Here is a 19273-nt window from a genome sequence, read left to right on the forward strand (position 1 = left end):
AGCCCTCACTTAATAGAGAACCTAGAGACATAGGCAATCTCGTAGCTATACTGTCCACAATTGTGAAAATGCCGCTAGGACCATTGATACGTAATACACCAGCATTGTGGGCAATGTCAAGGAGTCGGTAGAAGGAAGAATCAACCCAATGTCCAATACAGAAGAGAGTCAATCACCTCTAGCAGAAATGAACATAGTGCCTGAGGAAAAGGGAGCACCCAGATTCATCAAAATACTTGTCAACCAATTGAGCCGGTATTATGAGAGTGATGACACGAATGCCACAATCCCGCACTAGTACAAAAGGAGCTAGACACCCTACTTTTTCTAGTTGTTTTTACACAGTGGGTTGCTCACCAACCAATGGAGATCTATTTTTAGCATGGATCCCTCTTGTACAGTTCCATCCGAAGTTGCGAGGAGCATAGAGAATGTGGGTATCTGTAGCCCAACTCTTGGGAAGATCGAGGAGTGATCCTATCTATATTACTCGTGGTGCTATTGTAAGGTTAACTCGGTGTGGCCCACGTCTTCTTTTTTAGAAAATCCTATTATACTTGTTCGTAGAGGCATAGTTGAGAGATATTTACTTTAGGATATCCCCCCCAATTACGATACACACAACCTTCATTGAGTATTGACACCACCTAGGAGATAATTGCTAGTGTCACACTGTGGAATATCAAGAAGGCCATACACTTAAGAGTCCTTCAAGTGTATTTAGGTTTACGACACCCAATGTATTTGTAGTATATGCAATAACATCATTCACTCTCTTTTGGCCACTTGGGCCCGCATACAAGGATTTTCTAAAGCTGGGCAAACAAAATGCATCAGATTTATGAGAGTAGAACCATGGTATTTTCTTCTCTACTTCTACATGGCTTCTATGGTAGCATGGTGCTCCCAATTGGTTGAGACCTCCCTACCTTTTGGTTTGAGAATTCTCTTTGTATGATAGAGGTCTCTTTTGGGGAAAAAAAATCACCAAGATCCCTCATATGGTGTCTTGTACACATATTCACCATACATACATGCCATTACCCCTGCATCCTCATCATCTTGCACTGTGAAGTTTTAATTAAGTAAATAATTGAGATCTATCCATTACAACCATTTTGGTATGGAAAGGTATCAACCACTTTAGTATGGAAAGGTATTGTACACGAACGAGGCTTTAATAAACTTAACAATAAAGGGTGGGAAAGAAAAGGACTCCATAACTTGCTAACCCCCTCCTAAAGTAGGATTTTACACTTTCTGTTCAACGAAAGATGGGCAAGTTTAACTATGTAAAGCCCTGAAGGTCACCTGAATGTCTCAAAGTGCTTTGAATACGAAGTCCAAGATATGATGAAAGCGATAGAACACGAATCAGACCCCAGATTTTTCTGTCTTTAGCGGTGCATTTGCCCTATCAACTACTTATTTGCTGTACTAATTCTTTCTATTTGCTAGACTTCATTATGGCTAAGTCTGCCCTACATCTCTGGAGGTTTAACAAAAACTCAGTACGAAGGCCTTTGTGTGAACATATGCTCTTATGTGTGTGCACGTGTCTGTGTGGAGTGCGTGTGAGAGCATATCTTGATACAAAGTTCTACACCTACTACTGGGCACTGATGACGTCAGTGGAGATATCATAGTATCTAGTCTATACTATGCATAATGAAGTTGATAGTTATATAGTCATGAGGGTTCACTACCATGAGTATATAACATGCACATTCCTAAAAGGTGAATTTGGGCATGTTCTTGGATTCATCTAGGTATATAATTCAGCCATATTGACGAACATGCGAATTTCACATTGTGAAGTTTTCGTCCGATCTACGACCAATTGATATTGTGCTAGACTTCATTATGGCTAAGTCTGGCCTGCATCTCTGGAGGTTTGACAGAAACTCAATACGAAAGCCTTTGTGTGAATATATGCTCTTATGTGTGTGTGCGTGGAGTGCGTGTGTGAGAGAGTATCTTGATACAAAGTTCTACACCCACTATTGGGCACTGATGGCATTAGTGGGGATGTCGTAGTATCTAGTCCATACTATGCATAATGGAGTTGATAGTTATATAGTCTTGAGGGTTGACTACCATGAGTATAAAACATGCACGTTCCTAAAAGGTGAATTTGGGCATGTTCCTCGATTCATCTAGGTATATATATATATATTAATTTGAGATATATATTGTGTAAGCACTCACATGTTCTTTGATTCATGTACATCAAAACATAAATTGATAGTGTGCAAATCTATTAAAAATGAAACCTTTTCAATGTGAAGGATCTAATTTTGACCCCCTTGCCATTATTGTGTAACAACCAAATGTCAATGTCTACAATCACACATGTACCATGTGCAAACATTGTAGCCTTCACTTTGGCTCTGGCTGCTGAACCCATGGTGAAGCGTGTGTGAAGCTACCCACTCATACTAGAATGGGCAGGCAAAGGAGGGGTTATTTTGAAGTACTTGGGGTATACTCGATGAGTAAGCCATCTCAATTCAAAGATTGCTTATTTCCCACCTTTGTAGGGAACGGGTTCACGATGTGTGAGTGGACCATTGAGCATGTCCTCTCTCACAAGGGCCTGCAAAGCAAGTGTGATGGGGCCTGGTTTTCCTGGCATAAAACACCATATTACAAATTTGTTACCAGTCATGAATATTAGACAAAAAGCACATGCTATTATCATGCACATAAAATGTTATTACCATTGCCGATCTGCTGTTGATCCCATTGGACAACTGGAACGATAGGGAGCCCGCTTCCAATCAGCATCATTTCTGATGCATTTTTCCCTTCCTCCACTGACACCAAACCCACTTTAACCCCCCTCAACTGTCCGGATTGCTGCTTCGACTCGTCTATGAGTCCATGAGCAAGAGCAAGGGTTCTCTTGGCGGTGCACCCAGAGAGTATTTTATCAAACGCAGGCATCACCAACTCTCCTGCCTGGTTCACAAATGCCACATTCATGTTAGGCCCCTCTGCAACATAGCCCTCATCATCTACCCAAATGCCTGCAAACGCTCCTCTTTCTTCTGCCTCCATTAGTGAAAGTGCATTTGGTAGATAGTTGACATTCTTCATGGTTGCAAACTGGGGAGGCTTTATTGGTATGGAAGAAGTTATGACTGTCACAGCTTTACAAGGTTCGTGTTCGTAACCGAGTACTATTGCATAGAACGAAGCACACATGCATTGCTTAGAAGAAAGGCTAAACCCCCCCGGACCTGCAGATAACCAGTAGCGCAATGAACCATCCTTACAGTACGAAGCGGCTACAGTTTCCACTAAGATATTTCTCAATGTTTGCCTGCTAAAAGGAGGAGTGATCTTTGCCATTGATGCTGATCTGAGAAGCCTGTCCAAGTGCGCATCAAGTTCATAGAGATACCTGACACAAGCATCAAAAAGGGCATGTAGGAATGATGGATAAACACACATATGGATGTGTGCATGTATGCACGTAAGCACACCCGTGTGTGCACACGGTCTAAATAGAACACTAATTCTGGACCAAAAATGATTTTAGAGAAATCCTTTTTTAATAAGCACTCAGCTGTTGAGCTCTTGCAATAACAAAACACTGCTTTTTTGCACAATAATGCATGGGGGTGCAATTCGAATGTGCTAGTATACAGTGCATAGCGCGGTGGGCCGTGCAGTGATGCTTCTTGTTCTACAGCTTCAACTTGTCTACGGTGGTACCACATTTCCCTATTTGAGCTTAAGAGCACATGGGCATCAACACAAAAATCCAGACTTACACACAAGAGGGAGAATGAAAGAAAGAAAGTTATAATAACATCTACAAAAGACCAAATGGTCTCTGAGATAACAAGTGTTTGAAAAAAGAAAACAAAATACCCTATACATTTAGAACCATCGTGTGGTTCTAAATGGTCTATGAGATCAAAAGTGTTTTTGGATAAATCCATGAAGTAATGGTATCATGAAAAAAGAAAGCAAACTACCTGTCTATACATTTAGAAGCATCATGTGGGAGGCCATGTTACAAGGATCATGTGACAGTGTGACAAAGTAGCCCTACAATAGCTGAAACATGTGGTGTGGTGGGAGAAAATAATTAAGTAATTAAATAGTTCATGGGTGCATGTCCTCTATCTGAAGAAGGGAGGCACACTCTGTGTAGGCTCAGAATCTGGGACCTCATATAAGCTCTCTACATTCGGCACAAGATGGCAGAGTGTGAGGAACTTCAGTGAGTACTCATAGGGGGAAAGCTGCACGTTCTCATCATTCAAGAGCACCATTTGACAGCATGCAGGTGTCACCATTTCTGGGATTTGCGGGACTTTCAGGCATTTATCTATATTTTATCAGCTTTACAAGATCTATGGACAAGCTTTAGGAATGAAAAGTTATCCAAGTTTAGGTTCCGGGAAGCCTGGACATCTTAATGGGCACCCATCGAGAACATGACAAACTTTGGATTACGGGGGGCGTGGCCTGACAAGTCATGGGTTTGATAGGAACACCCATTGTGTGGAAAACAAAGTCAAAACAGGTTATTTGTGCATGTTCACAATGGGTGGACGGGTTTATTAACTAAGGCCGGGCTTTTTATAAGTGTGGGCACCCCTTCATAGTTGTCAAGTACGAAACGAAGGTATGAAAAAACAGTACCAGTATGGGACTTTTAAATTTTGAAAAATAAGTTCGATTGAGGTATGGTCCACTTTAAAAAACATTTGAAAAAAAGATATTTGTGCACATTTAGAGATGCAAAGTCTAGAGAAGTTGTAACTTGTCATAAACTATAAAAAAGTTAAAACACTAGTACAAAGACTCAAGAGTTGTGAACAATGAACACTCAACATATGCGTGCAGCATGCCATAAATAAGAACTGTGGCCCGCGGCCTGCAATAGGAAATACAAAAAAGTGTGTAGTGACTAGTCACAACACTAAGTACAAAAATGTTTAGAGTCTAGACTCTAGACTCTAGCCCTCCTTAGAGAAATCACTAGGGAAAGGAATGCCCTCGCTAGGGGTACTCCCATCATTAGAGGCCAACCCAAAACTGCCCTCACTAAGGACATCGCCCTCGTCATTGTACTCGGGCTCTCTGATGTCTACAATAGGAGCATCCTCTTCTTCGACAATAGGTACTAAAGAGCTCCTCAACAAAGTCGAGCCACGCCTCACATATGTAGCCACAGGGCCGGTCGGAGTATGGCGCCGAACAGTGCATCCGTGGCCTCCTACTCGTGTGCCACCTCTACAAGTATGAGAAACTCGACGGTCAGCTCCCTGTAAAGATCGGCATATATAGCCTCCTCATCTGAATCTTGCTCCTTGTGGACACTCTTAAGAGTGCCCAGTGTCAACTTGAACTCGTCGACGTTCACTTGAAAGCAAACATTTATAAATTATTAGTCACGACACATCATTCATGACATGCTATGAATCATGAATCGAACTTTGAACTCTGGAAATCTCTACCTGTTTGGAGATCTCCATGTCATGCATCTTCTCCACCATGCGCATGTTAGCACGGCAATATACAAGCCGCTCTAACTGCATGGTGCTGAGACGGTTTCGTATCTTTGTGTGTATGAGTGAGTAGGAACTCCAGTTCCTCTCACATGTCCCCGAAGAGCAATCCTATTGTAAAAATAACCAAAAGAAATGAGAGATCTAGCTCCTTCTATATGAATGCCAAAGCCTATGCCAATATTTGCGTTGTATCACTGGAGAGATGTCATAACTCTCCCAATGATACCTTAAGAGTTGGGATCCTCTGCATCTGTCAAGTGATGAGAAGCCTGGCATTCCGGACTGTGAAACTGAAAAAGAAAAGACTTTTCAATGGATCAGAGGCATCAATCCACTCCCACTCACCTAGATCCCACTGAAGATATCTGATAGGACTACCACCATACAACCAAAAACACCAAGAGCCGTGAGTCAACAATCCTCACTGGACTAGTGCTTCCCCGAATGATCAACAGTCCTCACTGGACTAAGCTTGGTATTTGGGATGATCCCCTCCATACTACATCTCCTCAATCTCCCTCCAGGCATGATAGAATAGATGATACAATCTATAGCCTCCTGGCCCGGGAGAGCAATGACTTGCAAGGTATGCCTATCCTCAAAAAAACTCCCAACCATCTCGGATGATAATCTCCATGAAAGGTCCCAGAGAGCCACTCAGGTAGTATAGCTCCATCAATCTGATCAATATGTATGTGAGAGTCCCTAAGATGCTAAATGGATGCAGCTCTCCGATCCATCGAAAGACTCTTAAAGGTCTTCCAAGCAAGAACTATGTATGCACATCTCTCCCATCCTCACCACTGTAAGTTTTTGCAGCACCCAATCTGTAGCATCACGAAGTGAAAGATTCCACCCCACAAGATATCCCAAATGTCTGACATGTTGTGTAGGCAATATAATTTGCCCAAGCCATAAAATGTTGTGCCATTCAGCTTCGCTATAAGAGGCAACAGTTTTGATTTTTTAAAATTGATAAAAAGACTTGCTCTGCCATTCCAAACATATGCAAGGCGGTCATGAGACATTGCAGATCTGATTGCATATTTTAAGGAAAGAAGGAAGAGTCATCAGCATATGCTTGACCAACCAAATGCCGATCATCAGGGAAACGAAGCCCATGTAATCTGTGAGCCTTAGTGAGCTTATCCATATATGTCGAGAAGGGATGAGTAGCAATAGCACTGAGCAAGGCACTGAGAGACCAGCCTCGTCAAACAGATCTAACCAAAACCCATCGAGAGGATAAGCCTTTTCCCAAAATGCATCTGGCAATGCTTTCTCGATACAGCCAAGAAATTATGTTTTGCATTTTTGGACCGAAGCCCAACTTCACAATGACTTCTGCAATATAATCCCATTGGACTATAGCAAAAACCTTAGCAATATTAACCTGCAATAAGATCACATCCTTCTTCGTATACTTTGCATACTATATGCCAACATAGACATTAGCAATGTTATCTATTATTTGTCTATGAGGCACAAAACCATACTGCGCTGGATGGATACCCCTATTCAAGATCTTTTTGAGGTGATTAGTGATTCTCTTAGTGATCAATTTATAAATCACTAGCATCAAGGTCATAGGGCATCAATCAGAAAGTTTTTGACACGAATTCTTTTTTGGCACCAGTCTTATCAGTCTCTCCTACCAAGCAGGCGGCATGACGCCCAAATTCCAACCCTCATTGATCATACGCAAAAGTGACTCTTCAAGCACATGCCAAAACTACAAAAAGAACATCCCACCCTGGAGTCTTCCATTTACCAAGTGCCTTTACTGCCCTGTTCAATTCCATAGCTGAAAACATGGACTCCATATCAACCCCTTCATCTATATCTACAATATTAGAAACATGAGACAGAAGCTCTTGCCGAGCCCTACAAATATCAAGAGTCATCTAGGTCGGTGTTGCGAAAACATGCTTAAAATGCATCACACATTCATGCTCTAGCTAGTGTATGTCCTTCATCCAATTGCCATCCTCTTTCATCACTCTAGATATACATTGTTTTTGTCTCGAAACATGCAAGCTTTTGAAAAAAGCTATGGATGAGAAACCCTTATCCAAAAGGGTTTTTTGGCACCCTCTTGCACCTTGCAGTACTCATGTACGGATGCAGGCCGGACCGGTATGGACATGTACAACTTGTATGGACGCACGTTACGGACATGTACGTTGTATGGACTTTATGGATGGACCTATACGAGTGTTCATAATTTGACACTCGGTTGTTTGGCTTCCAGACATCTGTTTACCATTTTGAGCCTTTTTTTGCTGTCCTAACTGATTGGGACCATGGACTGTTTCCTCTTTGCATGTATGTGTTCGGAGAGTGATGTTATCATAGATATATTGTGGGACATCATGCTGTTGCAGATCGTGGATTGTTTTATCTAGGATTATCCTCCATCAAGCGGCGACCTCCGACAGCAAACGCCTGCCAGGTAGGAGTGGCAAGCTTCTAGCAGATGGGGACCTACCATTGACATAGTGGATGCCACATCCTTAAGGCTTCAAAGCTCGAGGTAACGGCTTCTACGATGAGCCATTACATTCATTTACCGCAGGATATCCCCATGGACCCTAACAAAGGATATCACCAGACACATGCAACAAATCTTGCACGCCCGCTGAGACCACTCCATCGGCCCCTTCATGGACCTGCCAACACCCTCACACCCCCCCTGCCTTCCCACTGATTCAAACATGGTCCCGTTAGCCCCTTCCCTTGCATTCCTGATTCTAGTAAATCGAAGCTTCTTCCGTGTGCTCATTTTCGTCCCTTTTTTTTCCAAGAAAAGACACTTCCATTCGTTACCAAAATGCAGCCGAAATGGCTAAGTACATGATCCAGTCTCAATCAAGGAGACAAGAAAAACAGTTAGGGACAAACAGGGGCTCTTCCTCGCTAGCTGGCTCTCAGAGGAAGGCCATCTCATACAATTGGGGAGGGGGGCGTGGGGATAGCCAATTCGGAAGCCTTTGCGGAAAGCTTCAAACTTCTCTCTCGAAAGACACTTGGTAAACCCATCTGCCACATTGGCCTGTGTAGACACGTAAGTCAAGGCTATCTCTCCTCCATGGAGTCTCTTCCTGACACATAAGGATAATGCACCTCAATGTGCTTTGTCCGTGCATGGAAAACCAGATTCCGCGCCACTACCAATGCACTCTGGCTGTCAGTGAAAATGGTGGTAGAAGACGGCTGGTTGGCTGTCTCATACCAAGATCTGCCAATAGACGACGGAGCCATACACACTCCACAATAGCTGTGAATGTCATGTTCCTCTTCACCCACTTACCATTTTCTTCATCTTCTCTCATGACATGTGGCCCAAAAGGGCACGACAAACAACCCAAAAAGGCCCTCAATATGGGCCCAAGAAGACCCTCAATTAAAGGCCTTTGTAACGTCTAAAAAGGCTCTTTATTAGGTCGGCCAAGCTGGCCGACAGGCCAGCGGACCTGGTCGGCTAGGGCCAGCGCTATATAAAGCATGCGTGCAGCCCCCTCCTCAATCAACACATTCCATCACAAATCATCGACGCTCTACCTCTTGCGCAGCACACCATTGCACCATCCCGGCCCAACGCAATCATCATCAACCAGCAGCACACCCTACTCAATCATCATCGAGCATCTAGCAGTTCAGTGCGGCCTGCTTCTACTTCATTCAGCATTGTGCAACGCAGGGACCTGCTCCCACACCAGCACACATCAGCACCCAGGTCCATAGTTACCGCGGAACGGGAACGTCGGATGCTAGAACAGGAGCGGGAACGGGAACGGGAGCGGATCGGGAACGTCGGGGAACGCCACGTCATATGACATGTCAGCATATGACACAAAATGACATATGAATTCCAATGTTCATTGCGTCAAAATGTAGAGCCTTGTTCCGGCCCAAGTGGCAAGAGGGTAGTGTGGGTAGTTAGTAGCGTGGCTTGTCACCTGTGGGGCAGCCAACCGAGCAAGAGAAGGGGCCAAGGCCCAAGAGGAGGGGCCAAGAGGAGGTAGGGAGAGTGTGGGGCAACCAAGGCTCAAGCCTCAAGGTGGAACAAAGAGTGTGGGGCAGCCAAGGGGGCAGCCAAGAGGAAGGGTGGAGTGGTAGGGGAGAGCAAGTTGCAACTCAGCAAAGGGGAGAGCACTCAGGCAGCAGGCTTCAGCAAATGGCAAAAAAACAGCCGCATCAGCAACAAAACACGTCGCCGCCGCCGCCGCGCAGAGACAGACAGGCCGGAACGCCCGGAACACGCGTTCCGCCCTACATTCCGGCGTTCCGGGGAACGTTCCGCCACGTTCCAACTTTACTGGGCGTTCCGCGCTCCGTTTGCGCATTCCGGGCACGCCGCATCTTCCAGACCGGCGTTCCGGCGTTCCAGGAAGGCGGAACGCCGTTCCGCGGTAAATATGTCCAGGTCATCGAGCACCCTACTATCTTGCACACTTGCGTTCTACAGATCCGCGGTGCAACCCTGTTCCATTCAGCAGTAGCCCTGCGTTTGTAGCCTTTGACATCGACATCCTCACAGAGTGCCACCGCAGTCCTTGACGCAAGCCTTCGTCACCGACCGACCTCTTGCTCTGACTTGCTTCATTGTTGGTCTACTTCTCAAGGTCACTTCCATAGTCACAAGGGATGGGGGACAGTAATGGGGGACGGGGATGGGGGACAGGATAGGGGACGGCCATAAGTAGGGAGCGGGGACAGGGGAGGGAATGGCACTCAAAAAATACTTTTTTTTTAAGTTTTTCTACTCTACACTTATTCTACTTTGGAGGTACATCAAAACGAGCACAAATTTACATCAAAATGAGTACAAATTTGGAAGTTGGAAGCTACTAAGTTAGAAGAAGCTTGAGGGAGAGAGACTAGAGAGAGTAGATACTAGATACACTCAAGTCTCATAGAGTGTAGCTTGAGGCTTGAAAGTTGAAAGAGAGAGTTGCTTGAAGCCTTGAAAGTTGAAGGGGTGTGTGTGTGCTTGTAGCCTTGTAGCCTTGTTCTTATATAGATATTAGATAGGCAAGAGAGAGAGAGGCAAGGACGAGGGAGAGAGAGAGAGAGAGAGAGAGGCAAGGGCCAAGCCTCAAGGGCCAAGGCCCAAGGCCCCAAGGCTCAAGCCTAAAGGCCAACTTCCAAGCCTCAAGGCAAGAGAGAGGCAAGGGCCAAGCCTCAAATTTTCAAGGCCTCCCCAAACGGCCAAGCCAAACGGCTAGAAACGGCCCTGCAAACAGCTAGAAATGGGTGGAAAAAAACAGTCCGACTGCGCGCGCAACGGCTCCCTGCGTCCCTCCACTGTGCCGTCCCCAACCGTCCCCGTTCCTGCTGCCGTCCCTTGTGAGGGACGCCTCCAGGGGGACATCCAACCATCCCCTGTCGTCCCCGTCGCTGCACCGTCTCGACTCGGCGTCCCTCCGTTCCAACAATCCGTCCCTTCCGTCCCCTGTGACTATGGTCACTTCATTAGTGCCTCACACAGAGACCCTCTTGTACTGGATTACATTCACCATTATACATATATTCATTCATCCATTTCATGCTGTGTTGATTTGCTTTGATCTCTCGCACGTCAGGTTCTTTCGGTCTTTTGCCCTCACACAATCCCCTTCCTTAAAGTTGACATCTCGCCTAGATTTGTTGGCTTGCCAAGTATATGCTTCCTGAGCTTTGGCAAGGAGCTCCTTAACTGACTCAATGATTTCCCAGAATGTCTCGGTTGTCTTATTAGCCTCTAGAGATGGTGATACATATCTCATCAAAAGAGATGAGAACCGGCGACCAAATGCTGCCTCATACGACGTCCAGCCAATACTCAATAAGTGAGTATCGTTTAGGATTGCCTGAACCAATGGAAGGTATTGTTCCCATTTCGACTGTTGGTCAAAGGCCAATTGATTATAGATTTCTATTTGGCCGTCTATTTGAGGATGGAATGCACTGGGCAGATCGAACTTAGTCCCAAAGTTGTCGAACAACGCTCTCCAAAAATGGGACATAAACTTAGGATCTCTATCTCATGTGATTGCCACTGGCAATTCACCAATGGGGTACCAAAACCGAATGAAGAAGCGAGCTATGTCCTCAGTTGTGGCTGTCTGCTTGCATGGAATGAGCATGCAAAACTTACTGAATCTGTCCACAATTGTCATACACTCTGTTTCTAGATCCAGCTGAGGCGGGAAGAGGACCTACGAAGTCCATACTGTTGTCGTGAAAAGGTCCCTCTGGAATAGGCAAAGGCTGAAGTAACCTTGCCTGTTTCATATGAGAAACTTTTACCTTTTGATATATCTTACATGATTGGACGTGTTGGTAGACATCCCATCGCCTCTTAGGCCAATAGAATGACCTCTCTAGCTTCTCCAAGGTACTATTGATACCCTGATGACTCCCAATAAGAGAATCATGGGCATCATGGAGAAGGACTTCACGCTTTTCTTTGAGTACACAGAGACGGTTCTTGAAAAACAACCAGCCATCCTGTATACTGTAATGGCCTGGTTCTGAACTGAGGGCCAACTAATATTGAGTCCGAACTCTTCCGAATCCAGATATTGTGCCTTCATACTGTCCAAGTCTTTGCCTTGAATTTCCAGCACAATGGACTCTTGCAATGTCTGAATTATGCCTTTTCGACTAAGAGCATGAGCAATGGGGTCGTTTTTATCGGGGACGTATTCAATCATGCCCCCAAATTGTTGGAACAATTGACTCCATCTGGATTGCCTATCACTCCATTGGGCACTGGGCATGGTTTGCAACCATTTAAGTGCCTGGTGATCTACCTTAACTATGAAGTCCCTCTCGTAAAGGAAGTGCTTCCAATGTTTAAGAGTGGTCATCAGTCCCAAAAGCTCTGTCATACACCGAATAATTCCTTTCGGTGTTATTCAACTTGTGGCTATAATAAGCCACTGGCCTACCATCTTGCTGTAAAACAACTTCAATGGCAAGGTTACTGGCATCGGTAATCACCTCGAAAGGATCATCCCATGACACCAACTTCAAAATTGGTGACTCAGAGGCAACTTTCTTGATTGGTTGGAATGCCTCTAGAGCCTTGCCCATGAGAGATACTTTTTGACGACGAGTTTTTACGCCCTTGAGCAAGTCAGTGAGAGCTGCTGCAAGGTTAGAAAACTTGTCCATGTGTGTGCTGTAGGCCTAACCCACAAATGAGCGGATTCTAGAATGTCGACCTCATAGATCTGAATGTGATGGTAGCTTAAGATTTATCTTAGAGAAAACTATTGCACCATTGAGTCGTTCTAGGATGTACTCTATTCTGGGCATGGGGAATCTATTCTTAACTGTTAGCTTATTGAGCGCCCTGTAATCCACACATAAGCGTGCGGACTTATCTTTCTTTTGGACAAACACGATGGGAGTGGCAAAAGGGGAGGATGATAGTCAAATAAATCCAGACCGGAGTAGCTGGGCTAACTGCTGCTCCAGTTCACTCTCCAATGCCTTGGAAGGGCGATAGGGGAACTTGTTGGGAGGCTCAAAACCAAGAACTTGTTAGCAGTCATCTCCTGTCTATACAGCGTGGGTGTGCCCGCCCTTTTTCCCCATTTTCCCATGTTTTCCCTATTTATTTCTGGTCGTGGGACAGTTGTGTGCTGGACAACTCCTACAGTACTGGCCGACTAGTGTTTTTCTTCTGGTCGACTGGTGATATGTCCCGGCTGACTGGTTTTTGCTGGCCGACTGGCTATTTTTCTGGTCGTGGACATATAGTCTGCTATCGGCTGCTTTTAGGGTGGCTGACCAGTACTAGAGGGTGGTAAGGGTGGTATAAATACCACCCTTGGTCCCCCACTCCATGTTGTATCAGATTCATGTGTATATAGCAGAGTTTATACAGCTTCTCTCTCTCTACACTTCTGCGTTTTGTTCTCCACAGCACTTGACTCATTTTCCGTTGTGCATTCCGACATGGCATCAGAGCCCTAGGTGGCTTGAAGCTTGGAGATAGTGGGAGCTTGAGGGTTTGCTAATTTGTGGTGCTGATTGGAGATTTCTTGGGCTGTTCGGGACTTGGAGATCGGGTAGAAGGCGGCCATCACCGTTGGACAGCCACCTTGCATATTATTCGCAGCCTCTTCTTCATTTTTTTTTGGCACCCACCCTCCCTTCACAAGACCTTGTGAACCCTTGAGATGGCAGATTTGCTTGAGATGGCTGAGAAGCACGTGAAGATCCCTACTCTCCCCACATTCCCGGTGGATCGATAGTTGGACGGGACCAACTACAACATCTGGAAGGTAATGATGGAGTCTGTCTTGGAGTCTTATGACTTGGCTGATTTCATTGTGGTTGGTGTTCCACGGCCAGAGTTGGAGGACAGGGAGATTTTACCCTCTACTAGGAAAGAACGGGAGGCTCAGGCACAGTTGTGGGATCGTGTCAATGCCCATGTGTGTTCTTTCATCTTCCTTAATTGCATACCACAGGTGATTAATCATATCAAACATATGATGATGGCCAGAGGGATTTGGCAACATTTGCCTTCTCTGTATAACAAGGTATCACCCATGAAGCGGATTTCCTTGGAAGTGCAAATGCGGGTGATGAATCCTGCAAAGTCTTCAACGATGCGGGAGCACATCAACAAGTTGCAGGCTCTTCAGCAGGAGGTTCTTCAGACTAGGAAGGAGATATCTTCAGAGGACATGGCCATCACTTTGCTGTCTCATCTGACCTCTCAGTATTCAGCTTTTTACTCCTCTTTGATCACCAGTGGGAGGCTCAGCACCATCACATGGAAGGAGCTTGTGCCTATGGTCTTGGACCAGGAAGAGCATTTTATGAACCCTCTACAGGGCGGAGGTTCTGAGGCCTTGATTGGCCAGCGGTCGACCGGCCGTAACAACAACACCAATAAGGGCAAAGGAAAGTCTTCTGAGAAGAAGCCCGATTCAGAGTGTGATGCTTTGAAGGCCGAGCGGACCTGTAACAATTGTGGCGAGAAAGGCCACTATTGGAGAAAATGTCCTAAGCAGAGTACCAAGAAGAGTGTTGATTCTTCAGTTGCAACCACCAAGACTCCAACTTTTGTGCACTTGAAGATTATGGACACAAATGCTTCATCTTCTTCGAGCAGGGAGGCAATTGGTTTCACTGCCAGGGATACTCGGGAGTGGATTCTCAATAGTGGTGCTTCCAGGCACACGAATCCTTCCCAAGAGTTATTACAGGATCTTATACGGCAGTCAGGTTGCATTTTCATTGGCAACAATTCCACTATCCCGATTCATAGTGAGGGCAAGATGGAAATTATTCCCGATGGAAAAGGGAGGAAGCATTCCTCTCGTGTTCTTTACGTCCCAACACTTGGTTTTCATCTTTTGTCAGTGCATGAGGTTTGCAAGACTGGCTTTCGGGTGGAGTTTGATGAGAATTTTGTTGCTCTACGGGACAAAGAAATAGGCCAGGTTGTATGGGAGGGCGGAGTGGAGAATGGTATCTACAAACTCTTAGCACTCTCTTCTCTGACAGGCACTCAGATCGGTGACTTGTGGCATTTCCGTTTTGGCCACTTGAATGCGGATGCGCTGCTGCGGGCTTTCCGAGACCAGATGGTGGATGGCTTGCCAGATGTTGGCAGCAAGCAAGGACATTGTAGTTCTTGCATTCGTGGTCTGCAGCACAGGAAATCTTTTCCAAAGCAAGCTACTAGGCGGGCTTCGAAACCTTTGGAGTTGGTACACACTGACTTGTGTGGACCTCTGCAGACCCCATTCTTGGGAGGTTCTTTGTACTTTATGTTGCTTGTTGATGATTGTAGCAGATTTACATGGGTTTATTTCCTTTCCCAGAAGGACCAAGCCTTTGCTCGGTTCAAGGAGTGGCATGTTATGGTGGAGGAGAAGTTTGGATTACAGGTGAAGACCCTTTGGGCTAACAAAAGAGGGGAGTTCTCTTCTAATGCTTTTGTGCGGTTTCGTGCGGAACATGGCATCGAGCGAGAGCTCGCCAATACAGGTTCGCCTTCAGAGAATGGAGTAGTTGAGCGTAAGAACAGGACTGTGGTGGAGATGGCGAGGATGATGCTGGAGCATTGTGATCTTCCTCGTCCACTTTGGGGAGAGGCTGTGGCAACGACTATCCATATCCTAAACCGATCTCCGATGACTTCAATACCAAAGATGACTCCATTTGAGGCTTATTTTGGCAGGAAACTAGATGTCTCCCATTTCCGCGTGTTTGGGAGTGATGCCTATGTTCACATTCCAAAGAAGCAGAAGGGGAAGCTTGTCTCTTGAAGCCCCAAAAGCTTGTATTTGTGGGATATAACTCTCTTTCCAAAGGCTAAAGATTATATGACCCATAGCGGAACATAGTTGTTGTCAGCAAAGACGTTGTCTTTGTTGAGCATGTTCCAACTTCCACTGTTGATGAGCCGCCACTTCTTGGAGAACCATATGAGTCTGAGGATGATTCCCGGTCTGTTGTTCCACGTAGACAACCTCAGTCAAGCCCGAGGCTGGAGATGAGCCCCAACAGCCAACAGGAGGTTCCATGTTCTGTTCGAGTACCAAAGTGGTTGTTAGACACCATTCAGGAGTCAGGTGTTACGAAGCTTCCCTCCGAGTGGACCACAGAGGATGGACCTCGAAGATTGCACAGAGTTCGTGACAAAAGTCATTCAGAGGAGCTGTTACAGGTGAACTATGCTTTGATGTCTCGTATCATTTGGGACAAAGAGCCCACTTACGTGAAGGAAACTCTTTCTCAGGAGACTTGGAAGAAAGCCATGCAAGTGGAATTGGATGCCATAGAGAAGAATAAAACTTGGGAGTTGGTTCCGAGGCCATCAAAACGGTCAGTCATTGGTGTGAAGTGGGTCTTTAAGACCAAGTATACGTCTAATGGGTCGGTGGACAAGCACGAGGCCGACTTGTGGCTAAGGGCTATGCTCAGCGGCCTGGCATCGACGATGAGGATACCTTTGCACCGACAACAAGGATGACCACGATTCGGACAGTTCTTGCCCTTGCCTCTTCCTTAATGGTGACTTGTAGGAGGAGGTGTAGGTTGAGCAGCCTCCAGGCTTTCAGGTTCCAGGATCAAAGGGGATGGTTTACAAGTTGCGGAAGGCCTTGTATGGTCTTAAGCAGGCTCCCAGGGGTTGGAATCAAAAGATTGATTCCTTCTTTCTATTATGGATAGGATCTCAGAAATCAGTTTGCAGATCCTAACTTGTATCTCTTTCGAGAACGCGGTTTGGTCACGTTGATTATCCTTTATGTGGATGATCTCATTCTCACTGGCAATCATGTGGAGCACATAGCAATGACGAAGGCTACCTTGTCAAAGGAGTTTGAGATGACTGACTTAGGCTTAGTTCTTGGGATTGGAGATCTGGCAGACCCAGAGGGGATTCTTTGTTTCTCAGCAGCGGTATGCTCATGAGTTGCTCGCGACCTTTGGGATGGAGAACTGCAAGCCTATTACTTCACCGATGGACCCGAACACCAAACTTACAGTGAATGGTCCTTGTGAGCAGGTTGATGCCTCTCTGTATCGGAAGCTTGTTGGTTCATTGATTTGGTTGTTGAACACCAGATTGGACTTCACCTTTCCCATGGGGCTGTTGAGCTCATTCATGCAGACGCCTTTGAAGACTCATTGGGACGCAGGATTGAGGATCTTGCGGTATCTGCAGGGTACGAAGGAAGGATCTTGGACTCTTCTATGACACTAGAGGGGAAACGACGGATGGAGTCAGACTCCAAGGTTAAGTGACTCAAATTAGGGAGGAGATCCAAACACGAGGAGATCTACATCAGGCTACGAATTTACCCTTGGCTCAGAAGCTATTGCATGGAGCGGCAAGAGGCAGTCAACTATTGCCTTGTTGTCTACAAAGGCACAGTACCGGGCTACTTGTGGTGCTGCTTGCGAGGTTGTGTGGCTGCGGAGGTTGCTTGGAGAGATTGGGTTTCCGCAGAAGGAACCCACGGTCATCCAGTGCGATAACTAGAGCTGCATAGCTATTGCTCGGAACCCGGTCTTCCATGCCCGGACCAAGCACATAGAGATACTATCTCACTTTGTTCGTGAGAAGATTTTGGTTGGTTACATCTTGCTTGTTTATTGTTTGACGGAGGACAATGCAACGGACCTCTTCACGAAGTCTCTACCTCACGCTATGCTCCAAAAGCACTCTAGCTCACTGGGGTTGGTTCCACATCCAGGAGCTGAGAGGGGATGTTAGCAGTCATCTCCTGTCTGTACACTGAGGACCTTTGTTGTGGGTGTGCCCGCCCAGGAGCCTTTCTCATTTTTCCCCATTTCTCCATGTTTTCCCTATTTATTTCTGGTCATGGGGCAGTTGGGTGCTGGCCGACTCCTACTGTACTGGCCGACTAGTGTTTTTCTTCTGGCCAACTAGTTTTTGCTGACCGACTGGCTATTTTGCTGGTCGTGGACATACAGTCTTCTATCGACTGCTTTTAGGCTGGCCGACCAGCACTAGAGGGTGGTACCACCCTTGGTCCTCCACTCCATGTTGTATCGGATTCATGTGTATATAGCAGAGTTTATATAGCTTCTCTCTCTCTACACTTCTGTGTTTTGTTCTCCACAGCACTTGTCTCATTTTCCGCTGTGCATTCCAACAGAACCAACTCTATGCAATGGTCCTCGGGTCTACTGGGTGAGATTGGGTGGGAGGTTGCTATATTGAGACAAAAGACCAACCATCCACTGCTTCCCTATGGGTGCTATCTGAACTACATTAGATTGAGTAGTGAGAGCGGACATACAGTAACACACTACTCCTTTTCCGATGGCTCATTGGGACTGAATGTGGAAAATGAGTGGAATTCCATGAATGTTCCGATCCCCGTGAATCATGATGGGCTCACGGAAACCTTCAATGATAGTAAAAGTGTCCTGCCCCCCTCAGGAATGGGTGCATACTGTCTAAACCACTAGATCCCGACGATCATGTTACACCCTAAAAGAGGGGAGACAATGAAATCCCACTGGAATGTTGCCGTCTGAACCTAAAACTCAAATTGCTAAGCTTTATGAGAAATGTGTGTACATAGACCAGGGGTAAACCCGTCCACATCTAAATGGTAAGGAACCAAGGTACAACTCATCTTGCTTGCCAACTGTGGAGAGATGGCAACTGATGTCCTCTTGCAGTGCCATAGGCATGGAAGAGAGCCTTTTTCTGTCCCTCAGCCTCACCCTCCTGCTTATCATTGAATACCACTGGTGGCACTGAATTCAAAGCAGGCAAAAGCTGAACCACATTAGAGGTTGATGGCGGAGGTGTGAATGGGGCTGCTATGGTTGCTACTATGTAAGTGGATGCCTTAGCAAACTTTTCAGCCTGCAACGTAGTGCGATCTTTCTTCTCGTGTCCCCAAGTGTGACGCAGAAGAAACAATGGTTCTCTGTCTTATACCATGTCTATTCATCCGGCTAGAGATAACCTCCAATGATACTCTCCTTAGCTTTTTTCTCAGGAGTCTTCATGGACGTAGAATCCATCTTATTGCCTGATTGACCCTGAGAATTTTTCTTTTGGTCCTTTTGGTCTTTGTTGTCTAAGCCCCCTTAACCTGGGTAGATGATTGTTGTTGGGGCTTAGGGGTAGGCCGTACCTTCTTGGGCTTACCTCCATTCACCATCAATTCCTGATTCTGAGTGAGGGTCACTGCCCGTGCATAAGTCTGAGGCTCAAAATTCCTAAATGGGTACCTAATGTT

General features: G+C 45.9%; 1 protein-coding gene across 3 annotated transcripts in view; it reads right to left on the reverse strand.

The window, feature by feature from the left end:
* Positions 1 to 2398: 2398 nt before the first annotated feature.
* ADCL (D-aminoacid aminotransferase-like PLP-dependent enzymes superfamily protein) overlaps positions 2399 to 19273 on the reverse strand; it is a 66529-nt gene continuing 49654 nt past the window's right edge. For all 3 annotated transcript variants that reach the window (XM_086807165.1, XM_086807166.1, XM_086807164.1), the window contains 2 exons: positions 2721 to 3406; positions 2399 to 2628 (listed from right to left, as the gene is read on the reverse strand). In XM_086807165.1, the coding sequence (XP_086663291.1) occupies positions 2522 to 2628; positions 2721 to 3406 (793 nt within the window). In that variant the 3' untranslated portion in view covers positions 2399 to 2521. The remainder of the gene's footprint in view (positions 2629 to 2720; positions 3407 to 19273) is intronic.

Source organism: Cibotium barometz, chromosome 13 (genome assembly GCF_041138505.1).
Source record: "Cibotium barometz isolate CiBa-2024 chromosome 13, ASM4113850v1, whole genome shotgun sequence".
Lineage (NCBI taxonomy): Eukaryota > Viridiplantae > Streptophyta > Polypodiopsida > Cyatheales > Cibotiaceae > Cibotium > Cibotium barometz.